The 27491-nt window shown below is 42.8% G+C and overlaps 1 protein-coding gene across 8 annotated transcripts in view; it reads left to right on the forward strand.

The window, feature by feature from the left end:
• The window catches only part of klc1a (kinesin light chain 1a), a 149142-nt gene that overhangs the window by 90552 nt on the left and 31099 nt on the right, over positions 1-27491 (forward strand). For 2 of the 8 annotated variants that reach the window (XM_038777684.1, XM_038777675.1), the window contains exons 14-15: positions 6618-6748; positions 19276-19342. In XM_038777684.1, the coding sequence (XP_038633612.1) occupies positions 6618-6748; positions 19276-19342 (198 nt within the window). Of the gene's footprint in view, positions 1-2044; positions 2963-6617; positions 6749-9983; positions 10443-18944; positions 19249-19275; positions 19343-27491 lie in introns of those variants that run through there. The other 6 variants (XM_038777721.1, XM_038777712.1, XM_038777730.1 and 3 more) reach the window with 4 other exon arrangements.

Here is a 27491-nt window from a genome sequence, read left to right on the forward strand (position 1 = left end):
AGATGATGAGGGGGATAGATAGAGTGGACGTTCAGAGACTATTTCCTCGGGTGGATGTAGCTGTTACAAGGGGGCAGAACTATAATATTTGGGGTGGGAGATATTGGAGGGATGTCCGAGGTAGGTTCTTTACTCGGAGAGTGGTTAGAGTGCGGAATGGACTGCCTGCTGTGATAGTGGAGTTGGACACTTTAGGAACTTTCAAGAGGTTATTGGATAGGCACATGGAGCACACCAGAATGACAGGGAGTGGGATAGCTTGATCTTGGTTTCGGACAAAGCTCGGCGCAACATCGAGGGCCGAAGGGCCTGTTCTGTGCTGTACTGTTCTATGTTTTATTCCTTATCACTTTGACTGTTCTTGAGTTAAATATAGATTGAAGATCCACATGAATACATTCACCATAAAGTAACATTTATGTATGTATAACAGTGTGTATTAAGAACAGTTAAGTAAGGGCAGCACGGTGGCGCAAGTGGTTAGCACGGTTGCCTCACGGCACTGCGGTCCCAGGTTCGATCCCGGCTCTGGGTCACTGTCCGTGTGGAGTTTGCACATTTTCTCCGTGTTTGCATGGGTTTCGCCCCCACAACCCAAAGATGTGTAGGGTAGGTGGATTGGCCACGCTAAATTGCCCCTTAATTGGAAAAAATGAATTGGATACTCTAAATTAAAAAAAAGAACAGTTGACAACTGCAATTGCTGTTCTTTTCTCTCTCCCATTCCCCTCTGTCTCATTTTACAAATATGAACAATCATAGAGAAAATCCATTAGCCCGTCCAGCCTGACCCTGGAACAGCAGTGTCCTAATCATTATAATATAAACACTTCCCACCCCCCTTGAAGGCCACTAATCCACTGGGAAAGTGGGAGAAATATGGAAATTTTGTTTCCAACCCCGTTAAGTAATCAAAACTAGTCCAGGAGACCACTTTGACCCAGAATAATGTTATACAATGTCTACCATTTGTAGGTAATCTCTGCTTCAACCAGAAACCAATCCAGGTCTTGCTTGAAAGATTGCAACAAATCAACTTTAGGAACATGAATTGGCAGTCAGTTCCAAACATCCACTATTCTGTTCAAACGAACCGCCTCTTAACATGGAGCTTGGATCTAGCCTCACATAGCTTGAGAATGGATTTTGAACCCTGATACTCCCTAAAAAACAAACTGCACAAACATAATCTACCCCTTTCGATATCTTCTAAATCTGATCAAATTATTCTGAAGTCTATGCTTCTCTATTATGTAGAGTGCTAGCACTTTGAGTATCCTGGTAACAAAAATGCTACAAACTAGGAATTAATCTTGTAGCCTTCCTCTACACCCTTCCCTCTTGTGGAAATAAAGATTGAGCAGAGTCGTTTTGGTGATGTGTCAAAGAAGAGCAGCATAACTTTGCTAGATGTCCTCACTAATATTTATTGTTAACCAACATCACTAAAACAGATTATCTGGTCATTATCACTGTGTATGCAATTGGCTGCCACACTTCCTACATTACAAGAGTGATTGCAGTTTTAAGACTGAATTGGCTGTGATGCTATTTGGGAAGGTCTAGACAAAGGGCAAGTCTTTTTTTCCCCCCTACCGTGTCTCTTCCTTTTTCTCTCCGGTCCCTCACGCTTATTTTGGCCCCACGCACTTTTATCGTGTCCCTCTTCCCCCCCCCCCCCCCCCCCCCCCCGAACCGATTGCTTCCACCTTCCTGCTCACTTCTACCCCCTGCTTGCTTTTTCTTTTTTCCCCCTTCACCACTTTTTTTTAATAACCAATTTTATTGAGGTAGTTTTTGGCTTTATAAACAGTTACAGACCCCTTCACCACTTTTAAGGGGTAGCACAACAGTGCCAGTGCATCCAGTAAATATGTTTACTAATTTATGCATTTAAGCACGAGTGCCGGACTAGCAAGTGATGAGCAGTAAGTGTGATCTTTGTTTGACCTAGAAATACTGTTGTGTAAGTTCCTTAAACAATTGAAACTGTTGAAGCTTTTGCAACAGTTTTGACTTGTTTCTTTCCTCTTTTGTCTGCCAGGCATAGAAACCCTTTGTGATACTAATTATGTCTCCGGCATGAAGGGCATGCATCATCTTCAGGCTTTAACTTCTCTGCAGTACTGCAATTTCTAACTTTGTCTACAAACACTATACTTTATTTACTGAGAACTGTTTTGAGGCTGTTGTAATTCTGCAGAGTAGTTTATTGTATATTTGTAGCCTTGATATGTCTGTTCAAAATGATTAACTGAACCGTATATTAACGGAAATGCCAGCCGATATATAAATGATTGCTGACCTATACTTTAATATTAAAATGAAAACAAAATATTGCGGATGCTGGAAATCTGAAATAAAAACAGAAAATGCTGGAAAAACTCAGCTGGTCTTGTTGCATCTGTGGAGAGAGACAGCGTTAGAATTGTACAGACTTAAAATGTTAATTCTATTTATCTCTCGACAGATGTTGCCAGATATGTTGAGTTTTTCAAGCATTTTCTGTTTTTATTTAACACTCAGCTGTTTATATTTTATTACAGTTATGTTCACTGAATTATTAGGCTTGATTGGCCTCCATTTGAGAATTTTATGGTTTGGCATCTTTGTTCTTTAATAGCAAGACAGACCTTCTAATTCTTCATTCTATAAAATGATCAGTAATGGTTGTTGTCGAGTGAGGAAAAATATTGATGAAATAGCATGTTGTGGTGTCGTCATAAACTGTAAAAACTAGGCATGTTCTTTGTGCTCAACTTATTAAAATTCTTGTAGTCTAAGGGTCTTTAAAAACGTTGTTAAACTGTTTTTATTCTGGGGTGGAATTTGTGTCACATCATGGTGCATTGGTAAACTGATCTTCACTGGTTTCATGAGTGTCCAGTGGTATGTGTGATTGTCTCTTTTCTAACTCTTAATAAACTAGTTCAGTGTCTAACTGATCTGTCTTTTGCCTCTGGTCTGCTTTGTGATGCTTATTTCTTCAATGCACCCTCCACATAGAACTCCAGGGCTTGCTAAATACACCATTATGAATTTGACAGAACACTCTTAAGACATTCATCCCTATGACATGGGATATCATAACTTGGGTATAACTTAATCAATAACCATTAAGAATCATTAATGAAGTCGACTTGAAATATGAAGGTCATTTTGTCTATGTTACAGAACTGAGTAAATAAAAATAAATGTATTAGGCTTTATAACACGTTGAGCTTTAATCAGATTGCTGGCGGTTTTAACCAACTTAAGAAAAGCTGAAACGTTTGTCACAAAGATTTGTGTGGGTTGCAGTAGTATTTTTACCAACCATTAGAACGGAATTTTTGACAATCCAGATATTTTTTTTAATTCTTCAATGTTTTATAGCACTTTAAAAGAGGAATGAGGAAGAATTTCACAATAATGAATTTTAATTTGTTAGGTTGCATAATTCAAAAATGAAAAGGATTGCAATGATTTCCGGAAGACGGTTTGTGTGGAGTTTGCACTTTCTCCCCGCGTCTCTGTGGGTTTCCTCTGGGTGCTCCAGTTTCCTCCCATAGTCCAAAGATTGTGAGTTAGGTGAATTGGCCATGCCAAATTGCCCCTTAGTGTCCAAAGTTAGGTGGGATTATGGGGATAGGGTGACGGAGTGGGCTTAGGCAGGGTGCACTTTCAGAGGGTCAGTGCAGACTTGATGGGCTGAATGGCTTTGTTCTGCACTGTAGGGATTCTATATTTTTATGTAACAAGATCCATATTCAAACCACTCTCTAGGTTGAGGTTTCTACTGAATTCTTTATTTGATTGACTAGTGACTACTTTATTTATGCTATGGAGTTTTGTATTGCCTTCACAAGTGGAAACATCTTCTCTATATCTAGCCTATCAAACCCTTTCTTAATTTTAAAAGCCTCTATCAGGCCAGCCTTCTCTTTTCTGGGTAAAAGAGCCATGTTCAGTCTTTGATGGTTTTATTATCCGGGTAAATTTCCTTGTCACTTTCTACAAACCTATATCCTCTTTATAATATGGAAATGAGAAATGCGGCTCTATGCATTTGTCATGAAAGTATTAGGTTGATAGAACCAAAAGCAAAACTTAAAACACCTGTTCTTTCAAGCAATGAAGCATGAATAAATAATTAATTTCCTGAAGACATTAATATACAAAACATTAGAATGGATTTGCATTCAGCCTCTGCTATATTAAAAAAAAAAAGGATTTTCGCATCCAGGGAGCGCTGTTAACCATTCACTGTAACCGGAGAGGAGAAAAAAATGTGGTACTGTATAGAGATTAGATACTTTGGGTCTCACCCCCACAACCATAAAGGATGTGCTGGCTAGGTGGATTGGCCATGCTAAATTGCCCCTTAATTGGGAAAAAAAGAATTGGGTACTCTAGATTTCAAAACAAAAGAGGTTACATATTTTATGTTGATTGCAAACTGGATTAAATCTCTCTCAATGTTAACGGTTGTACCCATTGTGACACTAATATATGCAAATCAGTTAGTCGAAAGTTTGATTCATGGTCTGTGCAAAATAACGTAGTTTCAGACATTAATTTAAAGTCCAACAGTTAGCCTTGGTGCCCTGGTCTAGGGAGATTAAAACCAGATTCTTCCAGCTGATTGCTATCCAGGGACCTCTTCCAGAAAATACATCGTGTGGGTCTCACTCGACCGATGCAGTCTACAGTCAATAACCTGTCAGCAATGTTTTTCTAGATTTGTACCTAATACGTGGCCAGTCAGGGGAGATATCAAAGATGCTGATGTAGATGAAATTGTACTCCAGCAAAAGTCAGTACATTGAAGAAAGAAAGGAATATGAAAGAGCTTTTATTGCATTTTTATAATTAAAATATTAGTAGCGTGGAAAGTCGAGAAAAGTAATGATTCCATGCAGCTGGATGCAGGGGTGTTCAGTTCTAACTGTTTAAAAATTAAGGTCTACTATATCCAAGGCGCTAGAATTTAAAATGTGTAACTATAACCATGGTATATGTGTCCTGTGAGACTGAAAAATACAGAGCTACATTCAAAGGTAAATAAGTTGCTTTGTATAAGAAAATACAGCAAATCTGAAATGGAGATTTCATGTTTATTATCTAAATATTTGTAATTCATTCAGTGGTATTGCATGATTTAATTTATGATATTTAGCACAAACTAATATAAATGTTCATGGTACATTTAAAAGACAATGTAGTATAAAGGCTGGGATGTTGGACAATTTGTATTCATTATGTCAAATATGTTGATAAAAATAATAAATTATCTAGACTCCTAATTACTGGGAGAAAAAGGTGCACGGACAATACAAGTTATATTGACCGTTATAATTCAGTGACTTACAACTGATTAATCTGTATTATCTTGTTGAAAAGGACAAGAACATTATACAACACAATATAGTATATAAATCTGATTTAGAATAACAAAAAAAGAAAAAGCTGGAAGTACATAAGTCAGTGTTGTAGTAAAAAGTATCCACTATGAAGTCTGTGCGCCTCTAGGAAGCAAAGATTTTATTCGAGCATATGCCGGGAGAAACACAACCTGGTTCTCCCAGGTTGTGTCGCAGATACAAAGATTGTGTAACATATTCATATCTTTTGCTTATCACCTTTCTATATGCTGCTTAATACAAGCTTCAGTTACATACCTAATAAATTGAATTGTTCAGGCTGCAGATGTTCTCTGTTATCTTACTAAGAGGCTGTGAATACCTCGGCTCTACGTCTACCAGGCTGTGCTCTTTATCATCCTAATGTTTGTTCACCAATCTTTATTAAGTTTTCCGACTTGTGATTTTTAATTAGGCCCCACTACTGGCTATCATGCCTACAGTATAGGCTATATTTCCCGTCATTCTTAGAAAGAGCTCTTATAACTACATTTGCCTATTCTAAAGCTATTAATGCATGTCTTGATATCAATCTTAAAATCACTTTAGTTACCCACTTCAGGCAGCACCCATGGAGGGAGGAACAGAGTTTATGCTTCAGGTTGGAATAGATTAGGTTTAGAAAAGCTTTTACAGACATCTGATTATAATTCAATAATTAGGATTCTGTATTGACAGGCAGCACGGTGGTGCAGTGGTTAGCACTGCTTCCTACGGCGCTGAGGACCCGGCTTCAATCCCGGCCCTGGGTCACAGTCTGTGTGGAGTTTGCACATTCTACCCGTGTCTGCGTGGGTTTCACATCCACAACTGAAAAATGTGCAGATTAGGTGCATTGGCCACACTAAATTGCCCCTTAATAGGAAAAAAATAATCGGGTACTCTAAATTTATCCAAAAAAAAGGATTCTATATTGACAAAAGTTCCTTAGTGAAGAATTATTTTGGGAAACGTATGTAGCATAATATAACAATTCGTAAAAGAAAAAAAAGAAAAAAATTTGGATATACAAAATGGATTTTACACTTAATGAATTCATATATGAAAATTGGTAATTGTGAGGGTTCCTCTCCATTTTGTTTTGTAGAGAAAATGAAACTTATTACTAACACGTGTATTTTTATGGTTCTTTATTGTTCGGTAGTGTTGAGGCTTACTTCAAATGTTTTTCTGCTCATGTTAAAATAGACACATTTCATATCATTTGGTTTTCAGGATGGAACTGGATCTCTGAAACGTAGTGGCTCCTTCAGCAAACTTCGTGCCTCCATCAGACGCAGTAGTGAAAAACTAGTCAGAAAACTGAAAGGTGGAAGTCCACGAGATAATGAGCCAAAGAATTCTGGGTAATTCATTTTTAATATCTAGTGATTTTGTTTTTTTTGGGGGGGGGGACTCCTAACACTCAACATAGCTTTGGCTGCCATAACTTGTGATGCCTTTTGCCCCCTGGCCTATCCAGTTGAAATTTATTTGTTCTTGTCCAGTTTCTTCATTGTTTTATAAACCTCAATCAAATCACCTAGTGTCTGTGCTTTTCGAACTTCTACAGTGCCGTAATCTATAAGCCCATCTAAATCCAAATATTGGTTGTGAACCTTTAGAATCATTGTAAAGGTGGCAGGGCAGGTTCAGAGACTGGTTAATGAAGCATACAGTATTCCAGATGTTATTAATAGGGGCATGGACTACAAGAGCAAGAAGGTATATTGAACTTGTTTAAGATATTGGTTTTACCTTAACTGGAGTATTGAATCCAGTTCTGAGCACCACACTTTAGTAAGGATACGATTGCATTAGAGAGTGTGCAGAAAAGATTCATGATTCCAAGAATAAGGAGCTTCAGCTATGAAGATGGATTGGAGAAGTTAGCACTGTTTACTCTGGAGAGAAACAGACAGAGAGGAGTTTTGTTAGAGGTATTCAAAATTAAAGTAACAGGCGAAGGAAGTAAAAGTGATATCAGAAGAAACTTTATCATGCAGCAAGTGGTTAAGTTCTGGAATGCTCTGCCGAGAGGTGATGGAGATGGGTTCAATCCCCCATCCAACCACATGCACCTGCCCCTCACCCCCCGGCCTCCCTCATGGGCTGACCACCTAGCCCCACCATTTGTGGACCACCTCCTCTCAACCTTTCTGTCTGCTATCCAGACTGGATCTGCAAGTTTTTAGACAAGAGTATTTAATTCCTGATTTGATGAGGGGTGGGTTGGGGAAGGGAGAACCCTTGATCAATGGGTAGAGGGACACCATGCCCGATGGCTAGGGAGAGCCCATGATCGAGGAGTAGGATGGAGAAGGAGGCATGCAATGGATGGGGAGGTGACACCATTTGCCTGCGTTTGGGGTGACAAGAGTGGGCTAGCCATTGTGGGGCTGGGTGGGCATCCAGCGGACATGCCCAAAGGAGTATTTCACATTTGTTAGCTACTTATTGAAAGTCTGAAAAAGTGGACTCATGAAATCTCCAGATCTCTTGAACTACCTGCCCCTCAAAAACATGGCATCCATGGATGCGAGCTGGAAAAGTATTGGATGCATACATGCCTGTGAGGTCTCTTACTCTTTATTAATTGGTTGTCCAACAGTAGATGGCCTCATGCCCAAGCCACCTATCAATGGCGAGCCATGGTCAGGGTGGATATGGGTAAAAAGTCCATTTAAGTCTGACATGTACACAATATAAATTTTCTCTAGATTCTATGTGGTAATTGAGTGGGAGATCATCTATGTTAATAAAGTATGATGAAGTGAGGTGGCAGGAGACTCATCGAGCATAACACTAAAACAGATTAGACAGAATGGCCTCATTTGGGAGTAGTGTGTGAAAGACAGGAAAGGAAAATAATTGAATCTGCATGTCCCTATTATTACTTTCATTTATCCATTTGTTCATGGCATGATAACAATGCACAAAGCTACTGAGATACAAGATAAATGTCAAAAGTCATGTCCTTGAAGACATGAAGAAATATTAACTTTGTCTAGTAAAAGCAGCCAATTAAACCGTACCAAGGCAAACATGTGCTGCTATTGTTAGAGAAAGCACAATAATCCATTTTTTCTTTATTAATTTCTCAAAGGAGGCTGTAAGAATTCAATTACACAGATGTAACTGTGATGAAGTTCACCAAATGTAATTTTTTTTTTCTGGTTCCCTATTTGTGTTAAATAACTTTTACTTTAAATATGTCTTCAGTTTCAGATAATTAAAAAAAAAAAATTTTGGGATAAATTTAAAGTATCCAATTAATTTTTTCCAATTAAGGGGTAATTTAGCATGGCCAATCAACCTACCCTGCACCTTTTGGGTTGGAGGGTGAAATCCATGCAAACATGGGGAGAATGTGTAAACTCCACCCGGACAGTAACCCAGGGTCGGGATCGAACCTGGGACCTCAGCACCGTGATGCAGCAGTGCTAACCACTGTGCACCATGCTGCCCAAAATTTCAGAATAACAGTTTCAGATAATTAATGGCAAACTTTTTTTTCTAAATCTTAAAACTTCTCAAAGCAGTTCACACAGTTGGGCAGTTTTGTAAAATATTTGCTACACTGCCAAATAATGCAAGTTAAAGATTTGAGATAATCAAAGTATATCCTTCAAACTCAATTTTTTTTCCCTCCCTTCCTCCTGAAAGTGTTGATTAGTTTGTGATATAGATCACCTTTGGTACCTCATCCTAGTAGTCTAATATTCATGACATGATTTTAGGTAGTGCGTAACAACAGATTATTGAATAAAATATCTCAAGACTGAGCCTAATTCTTTTCTTGCCTGGCATCCACATGTGCAGATATTACAGAAAATGTAACTGCAAAGTGATCAAGAGTAAGTCCCCAGTATTGAACAACAATTGCTTATTGCTAAGCAAATCTTGACAAAGAACAGCATCATTTAAAATGTATTTTGTCAAGTACATTGATGTGTGTAAGGAAATATGTATGTGCCAAATGGCGTAAAAGCTCTTGAGATTAGAATTTTGAACTACTTTTTTCAATTAATGGACAGCTTACCTTAATTTCATTGCTGTCAAAACCTAAATATGCTATATTAGTGAAGAGCAATAATGAGTTCAGAAGGTAAATGTAACTTTAATATTCACCTCTGGCTTGTGTACTTTTAATTCAATACATCTGTATTTCAATGATATCGAAAGGCTTGTACTTCCTGAGAATTAATAAGTAGGTAGTTTCTTACTTAAATAATGCATGCTGGTGTGCAATTTGTTAGCACAAATTATTTGGTCATCGGTAAGTTATTAATTTGGTCTTTGATTTTACGAAATTGAGGTGGAAAATGAATACAGACTGGACTGCTGCCTTCTATTGAGACTAGTTTGTTCAACATCTTTGCAACAAGGCAATACATTATTTCATAATTACAGTCTTGCTTGTGTTTTGATTTTGTACACTTTTGTGTTTTCAGTTTTTGAAATCTAGGCCTCTTTTCCATGAGTTGAGATATTTTGCCATTTTCTGTAGAGTTTAATTACTTCTGTAAATTAGATCTCTTTATATAGTTTAGATCAGTATTTACTCGGGCATTTTTCCAACAATGCTTCATTCTATCGTAGAATAACCTCAGCTATCCATATACCTTATGAGGCATTCAGAAAAGAGCCTTAAAGTGACGTGGGCACAACTAGATGGATACACACTACTGAACTGAACAATGCTGCATTTAGCCTGACTGCCTTCTTCCCTATCTTTAAGATAAACCCATACTGGACCCAGAAACATAATCTGGTATCTTCGTCTCTATATTAGTAGCAGTTTTGTTTGTCGCAATTTTCTTGCTGTTTATGGTCTATATTTCTGGTATAAAGAAACTTGTACTTTTTTTTATAAGGATAGTGTAACATTCATTTGGGTAAATTAGCATACTTATTGCACTACTAATAGTTGAAATTCTGTTAATACTGAAATTAGTCTTATTAAAAGAATGTATTGACAGCACTTAATTAGACTTTGCTTATGTATACATGTTTTAGCTGAATAATATTCACCAGCTAGCTAATAAAAAAAACAAAGCAGTGTCTGTTTATATCATTGATATTCACTGTATCCTAAAACTATCTTCATTGTGAATGAAGGGAACCATCTGAAAGTAGAGTAGTAGTGACACAGTAAGAGCAGATTTATAGTGTAGTTCGAATGCAGCGTTAGACATTAGTTGTCAGAGAAGATCTCTGATTTGTGTGACCAGGCTGAGTTAGTGAATATATAATTGCTGCTCTTACATTGTGTAATTTATTTTCTTAATTAATTCCTCCGTGCCGACACACTCCTCTCAGTAGTGCAGAATTTGAATATTGCTGAAAAGAGGAACTTGCTATCAAAGCTTCTTATCTTGCATTCATCAGAACAAATATAAAGGGAAAACCATTTAGACTGCAAGAGAAGAGGGTGCTGACTGGTGGCAGCAAATCATTCAGTAATATCCATTCCTTTTTTTTGACCTGCCCCTTTATGCCTTTACTCTCACTTAGTCATTGTTTTTATGGTGGAGCTGCTGCTGCTCATAGGAACTAGGAGCACTATTTATGTTTTATTCAGAAGGTGGCAGGTTGCTTAAATATGTAGCATAGGACTACTGACAAATCTGTTATTATTTTCTCCATTTATAGCAATTAAAGTATATTGTAATTCCAGTTGATCTCGAATTTGGAAATGAGGTTTTTCACTCTGTATCCAATAAATGTTATGTTAAATACAGGACTGTGGCACATAGATTTACTGTTGTCTTGGTGAGTACTATATGGCATATCACTAAATTATAAAGCTTGAAAGGTCAAAATATGATCCCTCTTCTGCACAGAATGCTCAATGAGGATAGCAGTTGCATAAAATTTTAAACTTATCTAATTGTCTCTCTTTTCAATGTTCATTGGATTGGATTTGTTTATTGTCACGTGTACCGAGGTACAGTGAAAAGTATTTTTCTGCGAGAAGCAACTTGTCACTTGTCACTACATGCATGCCACTTTCACTTTCTGGCATGATACTACAGAGAACTAATGACTAGAATTGGATTAGGTGGGTGAAATTGGAGTGTTCTGTTTCTTTCCTGTGAAAGGGTAACCTCCTCACTCGATTTAGTAATCTTAATCCTGCAAAGGCTTAGGCAGAGAATAAAACTCATCCCTTATGATTGGCATTGTTTTTTTTAAATAAACAATTTTATTGAGGTAGTTTTTGGCTTTGTAAACAGTTACAGACATAAACAGAAAGAAAGCAAAAAAGGCAAAAATGTGCAAACATCCACGTACTTTCAATACTTCAATCGTAACATACTGCACAAGCCCGCTCCACTCCCACCGGTACTACCCGCCATTTTATCCCTCCTACTCTACCCCCCCCTGCTGACGCTCACTCTCCCGCAAAGAAGTCAATAAATGGTTGCCACCTCCGGGTGAACCCCTGTACAGATCCCCTCAAGGCGAACTTAATTTTTTCCATACCCAGGAAACTCGACATGTCCGCAAGCCACAACTCAGTCTTCGGGGGCTTTGAGTCCCTCCACGCCAATAGTATTCGTCGCCGGGCTATCAGGGAAGCAAAGGCCAAAACATCGGCCTCCTTCTCCCCCTGGACTCCCGGGTCTTCCGAAACCCCAAAAATTGCCACCCCTGGACCCATCGCCACCCTTGTCTTTAGAACCCGGGACATGACGCCCGCAAATCCCTCCCAGTACCCCCTAAGCTTAGGGCATGCCCAAAACATGTGAATGTGGTTCGCTGGTCCTCCCGCGCACCTAGCGCATTTGTCCTCTATCCCAAAGAATTTGCTCATCCGAGCCACCATCATGTGGGCCCGGTGAACGACCGTAAATTGAATCAGCCCGAGCCTGGCACATGTCGCGGTCAAATTTACCCTACTCAGGGCCTCTGCCTACAATCCGTCCTCCATTTCCCCACCTAGCTCCTCCTCCCATTTACGTTGCAGTTCCTCCGTCTGGGACCCTTCCTCCCTCATGAACACCTTATAAATACCAGAGACTCTACCTTCCCCTTCTTCCCCCCCAGAGACTATTCTGTCTTGGATCCCCATTGGCGGGAGGCGTGGGAAAGATGGGACCTGTCTACGAACAAAGTCCCGCAACTGTAGGTACCTAAAATAATTTCCCCTTACCAGCCCAAATTTCTCCTCCAAGCTCCTCAAGCTCGCAAAGCTCCCTTCCAGGAACATATCGCCCACCCTCACCCACCGCCATACTCTAAACCCCCCATCCATACTCCCTGGAGCAAACCGATGGTTGTCGCAGATTGGCGCCCAAACTGACGTCCCCTACATGCCTCCTCCACTGGCCCCATATCCACAGGGTCGCCACCACTACCGGGCTGGTGGAGTACCTGGCTGGCGGCAGCGGTAGCGGTAGAGGAGCCGTGACCAGGGCTGCCAAGCTGGAGCCCCTGCATGAAGCCGCCTCCACACGCTCACAGATAGACCCCGTACCCACCATCCACTTCCTTATCATAGCGATGTTGACCGCCCAGTAATAATTAATCAGACTCGGCAAAGCCAGCCCTCCCTCGCTGCGATTCCTCTCCATCATCGCCTTCTTCACCCGCGGGGATTTTCCCGCCCAGACAAAGCTCATAATCATCCTGTTAACTTTTTTGAAGAAGGACTGTGGGACAAAGATCGGGGAGGCACTGAAAAACAGACAGAAATCTAGGGAGGATTGTCATCTTTACAGTCTGCACCCTCCCTGCCAGCGACAGCGGGAGTGCATCCCATCTCCGAAACTCTCCCTTCATTTGCTCCACCACCCTGGCCAAATTTAACTTGTGCAGCCTGCCCCAGTCTCGTGCCACCTGGATTCCCAAATACCCTTTCAGTCTGTTCTCCTGGCCCCTTGCCTGTACCACAAACATTTCACTCTTGGCCGTATTTAATTTGTATCCTGAAAACTGGCTGAACTGCCTCAACATTCCCAGTATACTTCCCATCCCGGCCACTGGGTCCGACACGTACAGGAGCAGGTTGTCTGCGTAAAGAGAGACCCTATGTTCTACCCCGCCCCTCACCATCCCTCCGCGGCTCTCAGCGCAATCGCCAGCGCTCTATGGCCAGCGCAAACAGCAGCGGGGAGAGTGGGCAGCCCTGTCTGGTCCCTCGGTACAGCCTAAAGTACTCCGACACTTCTCTGTTAGTCCTGACGCTGGCCTTCGGAGCCTGATATAATAATTTGATCCAATCCACCAGTCCCTCCCCGAACCCAAACCATCCGAGCACCTCCCATAGATAGTCCCACTCCACCCGGTCAAAGGCCTTCTCGGCGTCCATCGCCACCACTACCTCCACCTCCCTGCCCGCCGGGAGCATCATTATCACATTAAGTAATCTTCTCAGGTTGGCCGCCAGCTGCCTACCTTTCCCGAACCCAGTTTGGTCCTCCCCAATCACCTCCGGTACGCAGTCCTCCATTCTTACCGCCAGTACCTTTGCCAGGAGCTTGGCATCAACATTAATCAGGGAGATTGGCCTGTAGGACCCGCATGCCTCCGGGTCTTTACCCCGCTTCAATATCAGTGATATAGTGGCTTGCGACATTGTCGGTGGCAGGGTCCCTCTGTCCCTTGCCTCATTGAAAACCCTCGCCAAGACCGGGCCCACCAGCTCAGAAAACTTCCTATAGAACTCTACTGGGTATCCATCCGGCCCCGGGGCTTTCCCCGACTGCATGGCCTTTAGGCCCCCCAATACCTCCTCCACTCTAATCGGGACCCCCAACTCATCTACTCGCCCCCCACCTACTGTTGGGAATGTTAACCCGTCCAGAAACCTTTTCATCTCCTCCGGTTCTTCCGGCGACTCCGAAGTATACAGCTTGCGATAGAAGGCCCAGAATACCTTATTCCATCCTGCCGGGTCCTCCACTTTGCGCCCCTCCCCATCCATCACTCTACCTAGTTCCCTGGCCACCTCCTTCCTCCCGAGTTGCTGCGCTAACAGTCTGCTAGCCTTTTCCCCATGCTCGTACACCACTCCCCTCGCCTTCCTAAGCTGTTCCACGGCCCTACTCGTGGATAGTGCCCCCAGTTCCGCCTGTAGTCTCTGCCTCTCCCTGAGTAAAACCTCCCCCGGGGACTCCGCGTGCTCTTCATCTATCCGACCCATTTCCCTGACCAATCTATCCATCTCTGCCCTGTCTGCCTTGGCTCTGTGGGCCCCAATTGAAATCAGCTCCCCCCCCCCCCCCCCGTACTACTGCCTTTAGCGCCTCCCACAGGGTCGCCGCTGAGACCTCCCCGTGTCATTCACCTGCAGGTAATTTTGCATACACCTCCAAAGCCTCTCGCAGATCCCCTCCTCCGACAGCAGTCCCACGTCTAGCCTCCATTGCGGGCGTTGGTAGCTCGCCCCCCCGATCTGCATGTCTACCCAGTGCGGGGCATGGTCTGAGATAGTAATTGCCGAATATTCCGTGTTCTTTACCTCCCCTATACAATCCCTGCTTAGTACGAAGAAATCTATCCTAGAATATACTTTGTGGACGTGCGAGTAAAACGAGTAGCCCCTTCCTGTCGGCTGTCTAGCTCTCCAGGGGTCCACTGCCCCCATTTGCTCCATAAACCCTTTCAGCTCCCTTGCCATTGCTGGGAGTCTACCCGTTCTGGGACACGACCGATCCAAAGCCGGGTCAAGGACCATGTTAAAGTCCCCCCCCCATTATTAGCCTGTGAGAGTCCAGGTCCGGGATCTTCCCCAGCACTCTTTTAATGAAGTCCACGCCATCCCAGTTCGGGGCATATATATTCACCAGCACCACTCTTCTCCCCTCCAGTCTGCCCCTTGCCATCAGGTATCTGTCCCCCCTGTCTGCGGCTATGCCCTCCGCCTCAAATTGCACCCGCTTGATGATCATGATTGCCACCCCTCTGGACTTCGAGTCCAAGCCCGAGTGGAAGACCTGGCTAATCCAGCCCTTCCTTCGCCTGGTCTGGTCAGAAACTTTCAGATTATGATTGGCATTGTTGAGACCATGCATAAAACCAAACAATTTCAAATACCTTTCCATTAGGAGCATACATAACCTCTGCTCCAATTTCCTCCTCTGCTTATGACATGACTCATACTGGGTACAATTACACAGACGCGAATACCCCTCCACTTTTTTTACCCAGATCATTGGTTTTAATATTACAGTGATACCAGTCGGTTATTTGGCTATGTCATTGCAGCCATACTTGCCTTTACTGAATGTCAATGCAGGCACTTGGGGTGGGGAGGGGCGATTCTCCGAGCCCTGCGTCGGGCCGGAGAATCGCCACAACCGCGTCCCGACGCCGGCGCGCATTTCTCCGAGGTGCGGAGAATCAGCGCCATTTGCGCTGCCCGCGTTTGACGCGGCACCAGCCGCGGGCCGCTGGAATCGGCGGGTCTGCCGATTTCTCCAGCCCAGATGGGCCACGCGGATACGACAGAGTCCCGCCGGCGCCGTTCACCCCTGGTCGCTGCCGGCGGAAACTCTGCGCGAAGGGTCGGGGAGCGGCCTGTGAGGGGCGGGGTCTCGATGCAGTCTGGCCCGCGATGGGGGCCCACTGATTAGCGGGCTGGCACCCCGGACATACTTTCCTGCGCGGCCGGCCCCTGAACACCAACGCCATGTTGAGTACGGGCCGGCGCGCTGAAGAAGTCCCCTGCGCATGCGCAGGTTTGCGCGCCGCCCTTTTGGTGCCACGATGGGAGGCTGGAGCGGCGTGAACCGCTCCAGTGCCATTCTGGCCCCCTGAGGGGGACAGAATCGGTCGTCCCCGTACCCGTTTCGTGCCGTCGTGAAACACAACGGCGTGAACACTTTGTCTCCGTTTTGGAGAATCACTCATTTGATGTCACTGAACAGTAATAAAGCAGTGGCACCGAGGCTGATTTCCTCATTTCTACCATCCCCGCAGTTAAATTAACTCAGCAAGGACCAAAAATCAAAATTGAGACCTTTCTGGTCATTGTGAATAAAAATAACCCATTTACAATCAAATAGAAATTATATTTAATGTATGTATTAAATTATGCAGAATGTTCACTCCTAATTGGCATTTGCATGAATTGAAATTTTATCTCCGTATTTAAATTTTATTGTTGTAGCTTTTGTTTAGGAAGTATCACGTCCTGCTTCCTCTTATAAGTTCTGAAGTACATTAAATACTGTTATGTAAGAAATACAGATATCCTGGCAATGTTTCATTATTAAGCTAGTGAGGTGAACAGGATCAGTTTTTATTGTAGTCAGGCAATTTCTGCCTACCCTGCAGTGTTTTTTTAAAAGCAGTATTGCTGAATGACCAAATTATAGTGATTAAGAAAGCGCATTCAAAAAGACAGATAGGAAACGACTAATATTTGATCAGATCTGTCTCATTAACTAATTTTACAGATAAACCCTTTCCAAAATCTCCGTTACCAGGAGCATGCAATCTTCTAGGAGAGACAAATAAGAAAAAGAAAAGCATAAGGTAGATTTGAGGTGGAAAAAGAGTTCTGAAATTTTTTTCTCTTGAAGGCAATCAAAAACCATTTCCAGGAGATAAGTATGATCACAAAGTACATTATTCAACGTCAACCTACTTGTTGTACTCTGTGATGTCAGCTATATACAGCTTTTTTGGGAACATTTGCGGCAAATACGCATCCATTGTACCTGTGGCAACCTGTTCCAAAGGTCACTAACTCTTTGGGGAAAATAAAAGCTTTTTGACATTCAACCTCATAATCTAACGTAACATTCAAAAAAATTTTACACAGTCGGTAGTCGCCATCATTTTAAATATTGAAATCTCTTAAAGGCGAATTGAATATTTCCATTTTGGCTGATTGCTGAAATTTGCTCATATCTTTTACGTACCTATCTTATTTGCTTTTGATATTTACAATTTAAATGAAATACTAGCTGAGGGATTGCAGCTCTTAGAAGCAAAAACCTAAACCAACATGGTTGTGGATAGCTAAGGAAATCTAGAACAAAGTGAATTGATTATTCTCAATGTGGGAAGTTTGAAGTGGATTTACAGTGTCAATATAGAATAATTTTGTTTAAAGCACTGAAATAGCTTTTTTTTCTTAAGTTGAATTTAAAAAAAAATTTAGAGTACCCAATTAATTTTTTCCAATTAAGGGGCAATTTAGCGTGGCAAATCCACCTAGCCTGTACATCTTTGGGTTGTAGGGGCGAAACTCACGAAAACATGGGGAGAATGTGCAAACTCCACACAGTGACCCAGAGCCGGGATCGAACCTGGGACCTCGGCGCCGTGAGGCTGCAGGGCTAACCCACTGCGCCACTGTGCTGCCCCTTCAAAGTTGAAATTTGACTTCTAAATACGAGGTATTCAAACTGAGTTATTGTTCCATTTGTAAAATGTATGGGTTAGTGTACAGCGCCAGGGTTTCGTGTTGAATTCCGACCTTGGGTGACTGTGGAGTTTGCACGTTCTCCCCATATCTGCATGAGCTTGTTGCCAGTGTTCCAGTTTCCTCCCACAGTCAGAGATGTGAAGGTTAGGAGAATTTGGCACGCTAAATTGCACCTCCGTGTCCAAAGGTTGTGTGGGGTTACAAGGATAGGGCGGGGGAGTGGGCCTAGGTAGGGTGCTCTTTTGGAGGGTCAGTGTGGTACTGATAGGCCAAAGGCTCCTCCTGCATTGTAGGGATTCTGATGTATATAATAATCCATGTCTGTATGTAGAATGTTAACATATTTGGTTTATGAATTCAAATCCTTAACTGCAGCAAAAAATACTTAGCTCTCACTGAAAGTTGTAATGCATTGTTAACAATTTTTGTATATTCTATGATTTGTTCTAAACAAGATTGAAGCCCTGTGTAGCCTGCCAATCCAACTAGCTTGTCTCAGTTAATTGAGTTTCTTTTTTGGAGTTTAGTTTGGCTGTATCAAGTTGTTTCATTGGGATACACAGAGGGAAAAAAATAATTGTTTTGTTTGAAGCGCCTTCCCAATCTTCTAGATCATGGGATGTCAATGCTCTATGGTTCTGATTATATTGCTGTCTCAGGGAAATCTTGAAATACTTTGAAACAAGAAAGTGTTACCAAGGTATGTGTGAAGGTCTGAACAAGGCCCAGCATAAAACATTTTGATAAATTCTGCCAAACAAAGAGGGATCTGATTGTTTAACTGTGGAGTGCTGAATAATAGTATGATGCACATCATTGGTACTGAGGAAGTCTGTTAAACTTTAAATACATCAGGGATAACCAGGACTGCAATAACTGGAAATTTGGGTGTTAGCTTGCCAGAGCAAGTTTGGATAAAAGTTTTCGACATTTAGAATTTTGTTACACTTTTTTTTTTGGTTTACCTTTTCCTCATTTAAAAAAAACTTTGTGAGAAGAGCAAACAAAGAGAACAATGTTTGAATGAACCTAACCAAACCACAATTAATAGGGTGCTCTCTGGAGAAAGTTCAATTATTACTCTACGTAGAACAGTTTTATTCAGTAAGCATAGTCAATGCTTTTAACAAAATTCAAAATTACTGTGTAGGTTAATTCTAGATTACACTTATTTTCAGTAAGAATCTTAATGTTTGTCACATATCACTGACCCAAAGAAACTCTGTTGCAATTTGAAAATTCAAGCAGAAATTGGTCTCATCATGCATAAGTGAGTATGAAAATAATTGATTCAAACACACATTATTTTAGCATAACTTATAAGTGATTTCTTCCTTGTGTGAAGCAAAATGTATCTGTCACTTCAAAATCTACTGGGAAACATGTTTTATGTGTCAGGTGAGAATAGAGTAAATACTGTGCTTTCGAAAATGTTATGCTTTGTTACTGAACTTTAGTTTGCAGTAATTCTGATTGCTTTACCCTTGCATGTCACTGACATGGTTGCAGCATGAAGCGTGCCAACTCTTTGAATGTACTTAACACAAGTGGCAAGGCTACTGAAGATCCTTTTCAAGTAAGCCCTATGCATTTTTACTGGTCAATATCAGTGGCAGTGTCTGAGCTGAAGAATCCTGTCAACAGACATGTTTTGCAATTCTGTCATTTACTAAAATGATTTTTATTGATCCCAACTAGCTGCAGCCATATATACACCTTTGGAAAGCATCTATTGCTATCTTTTTCACAATCATCATATTGCACTGATCTTTTTTTTCTGCCAGAATAAGTTGTGTGTTTTAAAATGCTTGTGTGTTAACTTAATTACTGCTGGCTTCAGATAAGACACTGCTACTCCTGTCTAAATATCCCCCCTTCCCTCCCATTTTTGTTTCTTAACCCTGTTACAAATTGTAAGGAATGCTGCAGTCAGTATAAAGTTTAATATACACTAGTTTTTTATTAACTTATTCCTATTATGGTAAACAAATTCAGAAATTTCCAGTTTAATAGAAATTAACTCAACTTTTACATTTCCAACACAATATTGGAGAAGAGCATGAGCTTGATGGAATGCTTTGTACACATCTATCTTGACTTCAGCATTCCGTGCTATGTAACGTTTATTGAAATTAATGATTCATAAAATAACCGCAATTAATGCTTCATATATAGATTTACACTTTACTAATTGCTAAATGACCTGTGGGATAATTTAAAAAGTAATTATTTTTACTAATTGGAATATTTTGCCCTTTTCTTATCCATAGAAAATTGGAGGTGCATACTGGTCTTTTTAAACCTTTGTGTATTAACATTGATGTACTAATCTGGGTATTAACTTCTACAAAATAATTTCTAATTGTCTACTAATTTGTCTTCCTGCTTTAAAGAGTGCATTTCACCAGTATGGATTCAAAAGCATGCAAATCTACTTTCATAAAAATGTTGCATTTTTCCATGTCTCTTTATTGAAAAACATTGGCTAATTATTTCTTGCTGTGTCTGCTTAAATGAAACACCAATTAAATTCCTGATGCATATAATTAAGCACAACTGATATACAATTAACATAGTGTTTCTTAAACCAGAATGCACAATTCACAAAATCTATTCTGTACGATTATAAATCTGTACTCCTCCTAATACAACATTTATAAATGACTTGGATGAAGGAACAGGGAGCCTTATATTCAAACTTGCTGATGTCACCAACCTAAGTGGCACAGCAACAGTTGCAAAGGGACATTGATAGTTGATTTAGTGAGCAAAACTGGCAGATGAAGTTCAATGTGAGGGTGTTTGTACCTAAGAAATGGTGACATTCTGAGAAGCTAGGAGCAGCAGAAAGATTTAAGTGTGCAAATATAGAAATTGTTAAAAGCCAGTGGACAGAAAAATGGAAGGGGTGGAAGTTGTATTTTGGTTATATAGAAAGTTCTACATTTAAAGTGTGTATTTAATTATGGGCACCACCCCTTCGAGGGAACAAAATATTGGACTTGAAAGAGATAGAGCACCGATTCACCAGAGTGGTACCAGGGCTATAAGGATGAAATTATGAGAGCAGCTTGTATTCACTTATATATAGATTAAGGGAAGATCTAAGTGATGTGTTAAAATAATTAAAGATATTGATAGTTCTGGTGGCGAGCCTAGAACAAGGGCACATGACTATAGCCCCTATTTTGGAATCAGTAGCAAAGCAATAGCATCCGCTGCTGACTTTGAAGAACGCTGCCCACAAAGACTTAGATGGATCTCCCCTTTACTGGCATCCGTATCAGTCTGACATCATGGAATCTTCAGGCGGTGGGTAACAATGATGTCATTAAGCAGGCTACACATTCACTCGCTTCTCACAAACAACAAAGTGGTAAGTAAAATGTATTGATTATACTTTATTTTAAATTAAATTTTACAGCGAGTGGAATAAATGGTTGGGTCTTACAAATGGCATAAGACCGATCAACATTTTTAACAAATATATACATTTTAGGGGCAGCATAGTGGTGCAGTGGTTGGCACAGCTGCCTCACGGACGCCGAAGTCCATGGTTCAATCCCAGCCCTGCCTTACTGTCCGTGTGGAGTTTGCACATTCTCCCCATGTTTGCGTGCGTTTCACTCCCGCTACCAAAAGATGTGCAGGGTAGGTGGATTGGCCAACCTAAATTGCCCCATAATTGGAAAAAAATAATTGGGTGCTCTAAATTTATAAAAATAAATAAATAAATAAATAAAAATATAAACATTTTAAACATCATGGAAAATCGTGATATTCCACAAATATAAAATTAGCTTTCTGGTGGCAGAATAGGTTTTCAACTGTAATTATGAACTTAACATGCTATTAAAAGCCAAGATCCACTTCATTCAATAAGGGGCAACCTTTTCAAGGATTTTTACAGCTAAACAAGTTGTGTAAAAAGCCAGGTTTTCATCAGTTCAGTGATTATTTTCAGGGGCACATGTAGAATTAAAGATGACTTCTGTATTACCATGTTTAGCTCTGCATTTCATTACAATCCCAGGCCAGACCCCAACAGTGGCTAGGATACTTGGCCAAAACCCTAATATTTTAGTTTATTTTATGAATCATAGAATTTACAGTGTAGAAGGATGCCATTCGGCCCACCGAGTATACACCGGCCCTTGGAAAGAGCACCCTACTTCAGCCCACATCTCCACTCTATCCCAGTAACCCCGCCTAACCTTTTTTGGACACTAAGAGCAATTTATCATGGCCAGTCCACCTAACCGGCACATCTTTGGACAGTGCGAAGAAACTGGAGCACCCGGAGGAAACCTACGCAGCCATAGAGAGAACGTGCAGACTCTGCAGCACAGACAGTGACCCAAGCCGGGAATCAAACCTGGGACCCTGGAGCTGTGAAGCAACTTTGCTACTGTGCCGCTCCCAAGACTGCAGAAAGAATGAGTCGCTCCAGGAGTGACTGCATGAAGAAATAATGCTTTACTATTTCTAAAACAAAACTTTATTGTAAATACAATATTAAACTTTTAACTTCATACCCAAAAAGAACAGCTTACAATTACCCCTTAACACAACTATACAATTTCCCATTAAACAGCAAGAAAATAAACATACAGCTGTTAATCCATCTTAGAATTATCAGGCATAGAGTAATACTTGTGGCACAAAACAGATTCTGGCTCCGTTCGAACCCCTTCAGACTCTGGCTGAATATCTTCAAATACCTGCTTCAACTAGGTTGTTTCAGCCTCTTCCTTGTCTTCAGTCAAGAATGCTCTGCTTTTAAAATATTAGTCTTTTTTTTCCCCCCTATCGTACTGGGAAAGAAACCTACCTCTATCTGTGGTCTACAAAACACGAGGGTTGCCAGATCAGACTTCAATTCCAAAAGCCTTTGCTCCAAAACACACTCTCTCCACAGTCATAGAATTTACAGTGCAGAAGGAGGCCATACGGCCCATCGAGTCTGCACCGGCTCTTTGAAAGAGCACCCTACCCAAGCCCACACCTCCACCCTATCCCCATAACCCAGTAACCCTACCCAACACTAAGGGAAATTTTGGACACTAAGGGCAATTTAGCATGACCAATCCACCTAACCACAACTTTGGATTGTGGGAGGAAACCGGAGCACCCAGAGGAAACCCACGCACGCACAAGGAGAATGTGCAGACTCCGCACAGACTCTGAACCAAGCCGGGAATCGAACCTGGGACCCTGGAGCTGTGAAGCAATTGTGCTAACCACCATGCTACCGTGCTGCCCTCACAGCTTCTCAAATTGTCTCTCTGCCTTTCTGAACTCCACCTGCAATGACTTCCTCTCTCTGAACAAAAAAAATGAATGATCTCTGCAGGCTAGAAAAGCACATCATCACCTCGGGGACCTCTCCAGTCAATCCACTGTGCAATAGCCCAGACTGATGAATACATTCCTATGTCAATTTCACTTGTTGGCTGCTAAAACCACCCAAGCTCTGCAAACAGAATTATTTTTAAACCAACACATTCTAACCCCTGGCTTTCAACCCTTAAATTACCCACCACATTTATAATCTACTTTTCCTAACATCTTCCAATCGTCACACCTCCCGCCTTTTAAAAAAAAATGAACCAGCAATGTGAACACATGGCTACATTTTTCAAAAACCACAAACGTTAAACATTTCTTAAGATTACATACAACTTACATTCTATACAATATATCATTTTACATTTTTAAACAGACAAACGTCACATAAATATCATCCAGTTTTGTTTTCTCACATGTCATAGTCGTGATAATAAACTTATCCATTCCTTAGAGTGAGAGAGCTTTCCAATGACCTGGGCAGCCTCCAAGATTGCATCTATATTGTTAAAAGACAAAAGCTTCTTCATAATTCCGTTATATGTAGCCGCCTGTCCCTGTCACCAGAATTCTTCACTTGTTCGTAAGGCAGGTTGTTGATCGATGATGCAGCATTTGTCATCAGTTCTTCACATTTATCAATTGTTTTATATTCTGCTTCCTTTGGGGTCTAGCCAAAATAATTGGTAACAGCTGATGCATACAACAGTCATTGTATGCTGAAAGTTTGCAGAACATTCTGGCTATATTTGTACCAGCTCTTCAGCCTCCGGATTCAGTATTCTACCACTGAAGATGATCTCTGTGAAACAGTGAAATAGCTCCAGTTCTTTATCTGTCTCTCCTGACCAGATATGAGTATCACCTTCTATGTCATTGCCATGACAAGAATTTGACTGCTCTTGGAGCTCCACAGTTCCTGCATTTTCTTCCATTGCAACCTGTTGTCTTGCAATTAATTCCCTTTCTTGTTGAACTTATTGTTGTTCCTGTTCTACTTCATGCAGGCAACTGCTGGAATGCTGGAGTTTCTGTGCAATTTGATGCCGGATCTCCATTGTCTCCTGAATCTGCCTTTCCAAGCTGGCTTTCTCTTCTGTGTAACCATCACTGATCCTTCTGCTTGATGAGGTTCCAATGCCAGCTGTTCCCTAGCCTTCAGCTCTTCATTAATTTGTCAAGGAGTTCTGTTTGGCATTTACGTAAATCAGCCATCTACATTTGTCCATGTGCTAACTTTAGTGGATTGAGCCTATATAGATATTGTTCAATGGGATTAGTATTTCCTATCATGCATAATTACTTTTGTACTTCCCAATTTATTCTTACAGACAGCTCTACGTGACTGTAATAACTCTTTCGGTCATTTTGATTTTCCTCCGGAAGGTAACTCAATCATTTAACCCAATTTAAAAAAATTTTTTTTATTAAGATTTTGAAAAACATATCAAGAACATAAAATAACAGCAAGAAAACCGTATTAACAACAACAAAAAGAAATAACACAATAACCCCCAAAACCAAACCCCCCTCCAGTAACTACAAAAAGAAGTAGATAAGCACCCGGCATATTTAATAAACACATATACACATTTCTTCCTTCCCCCGCGACAAACCACCCCCCCCCCCCCCCCCCCCCCCCCCGGGTTGCTGCTGCCAACCTATTTTCCTACCGTTCTGCCAGGAAGTCAAGGAAAGGCTGCCACCCCCTCAGGGCAAATTTTGCCTTCTCCAATTTGATGAACCCCGCCATATCATTGATCCAGGCGTCTACGCTTGGGGGCCTCGCATCCTTCCATTGAAGCAAAATCCTCCGCCAGGCTACTAGGGGCGCAAAGGCCAGAACACCGGCCTCTTTCGCCTCCTGCACTCCTGGCTCCACTGCAACCCCAAAAATTGCGAGTCCCCAGCCTGGTTTGACCCTGGACCCTACCACCCTCGACACCATCCTTGCTACCCCCTTCCAAAATTCCCCCTGCGCTGGGCATGCCCAGAACATATGGGCATGGTTCGCTGGGCTCCCTGAGTACCTAGCACACCTGTCTTCGCCCCCGAAAAACCTACTCATCCTCTTCCCGGTCATGTGGGCCCTGTGCAGCACCTTGAACTGTATGAGGCTAAGGCTCACACAGGAAGTCGAGGAATTCATTCTCTCCAGAGCATCCGCCCACGTCCCCTCCTCAATCTCCTCACCCAGCTCCTCTTCCCATTTACCCTTCAGCTCCCCCACCGAAGCCTCATCCACCTCCTGCATGACGTTGTACACGTCCAAAATCCTCCCCCCTCCAACCCACACCCCCGAGAGCACCCTGTCCCGGACCCCACATGGGGGCAGCAGAGGGAACCCATCCACCTGCCGCCTAGCAAACACCCTAACCTGCATGTACCTAAACATGTTCCCCGGGGGGGGGGAGCCCAAACTTCCCCTCTAACTCATCCAGGCTCGCAAACCTCCCAACCACAAACAGGTCCCTCAACCTCCTAATACCTACCCTATGCCAGCCAAGAAACCCACCATCGATGCTCCCTGGAACAAACCGGTGGTTCCCCCGTATCGGGGACTCCATTGAGCCCCCCACCTCCCCCCTATGCCGTCTCCATTGCCCCCAAATTTTGAGGGTAGCCACCACCACCGGGCTCGTGGTATACCTCGTTGGAGGGAGCGGCAACGGCGCCGTTACCAGCGCCTCCAGGCTCGTTGTCACGCAGGACGCCATCTCCATCCTCTTCCATGCTGCCCCTACCCCATCCATTACCCACTTATGCACCATCGCTGCGTTGGCAGCCCAATAGTACCCACAGAGGTTGCACAACGCCAGCCCCCCTCCATCCCTGCCCCGCTCCAAAAACACCCTTCTCACCCTCGGAGTCCCATGCGCCCATACAAATCCTGTAATACTCCTATTGACCCTCCTAAAAAAGGCCTTTGGGATAAGGATGGGGTGGCACTGGAACAGGAACAAAAACCTCGGGAGCACCATCATCTTGACGGACTGCACCCTGCCCGTCAGCGACAGCGGCAACATGTCCCATCTTTTAAACTCCTCCTCCATTTGCTCCACCAGCCTAGTGAGGTTAAGTTTGTGAAGGGCCCCCCAGCTACTAGCCACCTGGACTCCCAGGTACCGAAAGCTCCTCCCTGCCCTTTTCAATGGGAGCCTACCAATCCCCTCCTCTTGATCCCCCGGGTGCACGACGAACAGCTCACTCTTACCCAGGTTGAGCTTGTACCCAGAAAAGCCCCCAAATTCCCTAAGGATCGTCATCACCTCCGGCATTCCCCCCACTGGGTCCGCCACATACAGCAACAAGTCATCTGCGTATAATGACACTCGGTGCTCCTCCCCACCCCGCACCAGACCCCTCCAATTCCTCGACTCCCTCAACGCCATGGCCAGGGGCTCAATTGCCAACGCAAAGAGCAAGGGGGACAGGGGACACCCCTGTCTCGCCCCCCCGGTTCAACCGAAAGTACTCCGATCTCCTCCTATTCGTGGCTACGCTCGCCATTGGGGCCTCCTATAACAGCCTCACCCAACTGACAAACCCCTCCCCGAACCCAAACCTTTCCAGCACCTCCCACAAGTACCCCCACTCAACCTTATCAAAGGCCTTCTCCGCGTCTAAATGCTACCACTATCTCCGCCTCCCTTTCTACCGCCGGCATCATGATAACATTCAGAAGCCTACGTATATTGGTGTTCAGCTGCCTTCCCTTCACAAACCCTGTCTTGGTCCTCATGAATGACCCCCGGCACACAGTCCTCTATCCTTGTGGCCAAGATCTTCGCCAACAGCTTGGCATCCACATTTAACAACGAGATCGGCCTATATGATCCACACTGCAGGGGGTCCTTGTCCCGTTTAAGGATTAAGGAAATCAGCGCCCGTGACATAGTCGGGGGCAAAGCCGCCCCCCCTCCCTTGCCTCGTTAAAGGTCCTAACCAACAGGGGACACAGCAGGTCTGCATACATTTTGTAAAATTCGACCGGAAACCCATCCGGCCCCGGCATCTTCCCCGACTGCATGCTACCTACCCCCTTGACCATCTCCTCCAGCTCAATCGGCGCCCCCAGCCCCTCCAGCTGTCCCTCCTCCACCTTCGGAAATCTCAGCCTGTCCAAAAAGCGCCCCATTCCCCCCGCCTCCACTGGGGGCTCGGACCGGTACAATTCCCCATAAAAGTCCCTGAAGACCCCATTAATGTCCACCCCCCTTCGCACCACATTGCCTCCCCTATCCGTCACTCCACCAATCTCTCTGGCCGCGTCACGCTTACGAAACTGATGCGCCAGAATCCTACTCGCCTTCTCCCCATATTCGTACACCGCTCCCTGTGCCTTCCTCCACTGAGCTTTCGCCTTTCCGATGGTCAGC

Source organism: Scyliorhinus canicula, chromosome 2 (genome assembly GCF_902713615.1).
Source record: "Scyliorhinus canicula chromosome 2, sScyCan1.1, whole genome shotgun sequence".
NCBI classification, from domain to species: Eukaryota; Metazoa; Chordata; class Chondrichthyes; order Carcharhiniformes; family Scyliorhinidae; genus Scyliorhinus; species Scyliorhinus canicula.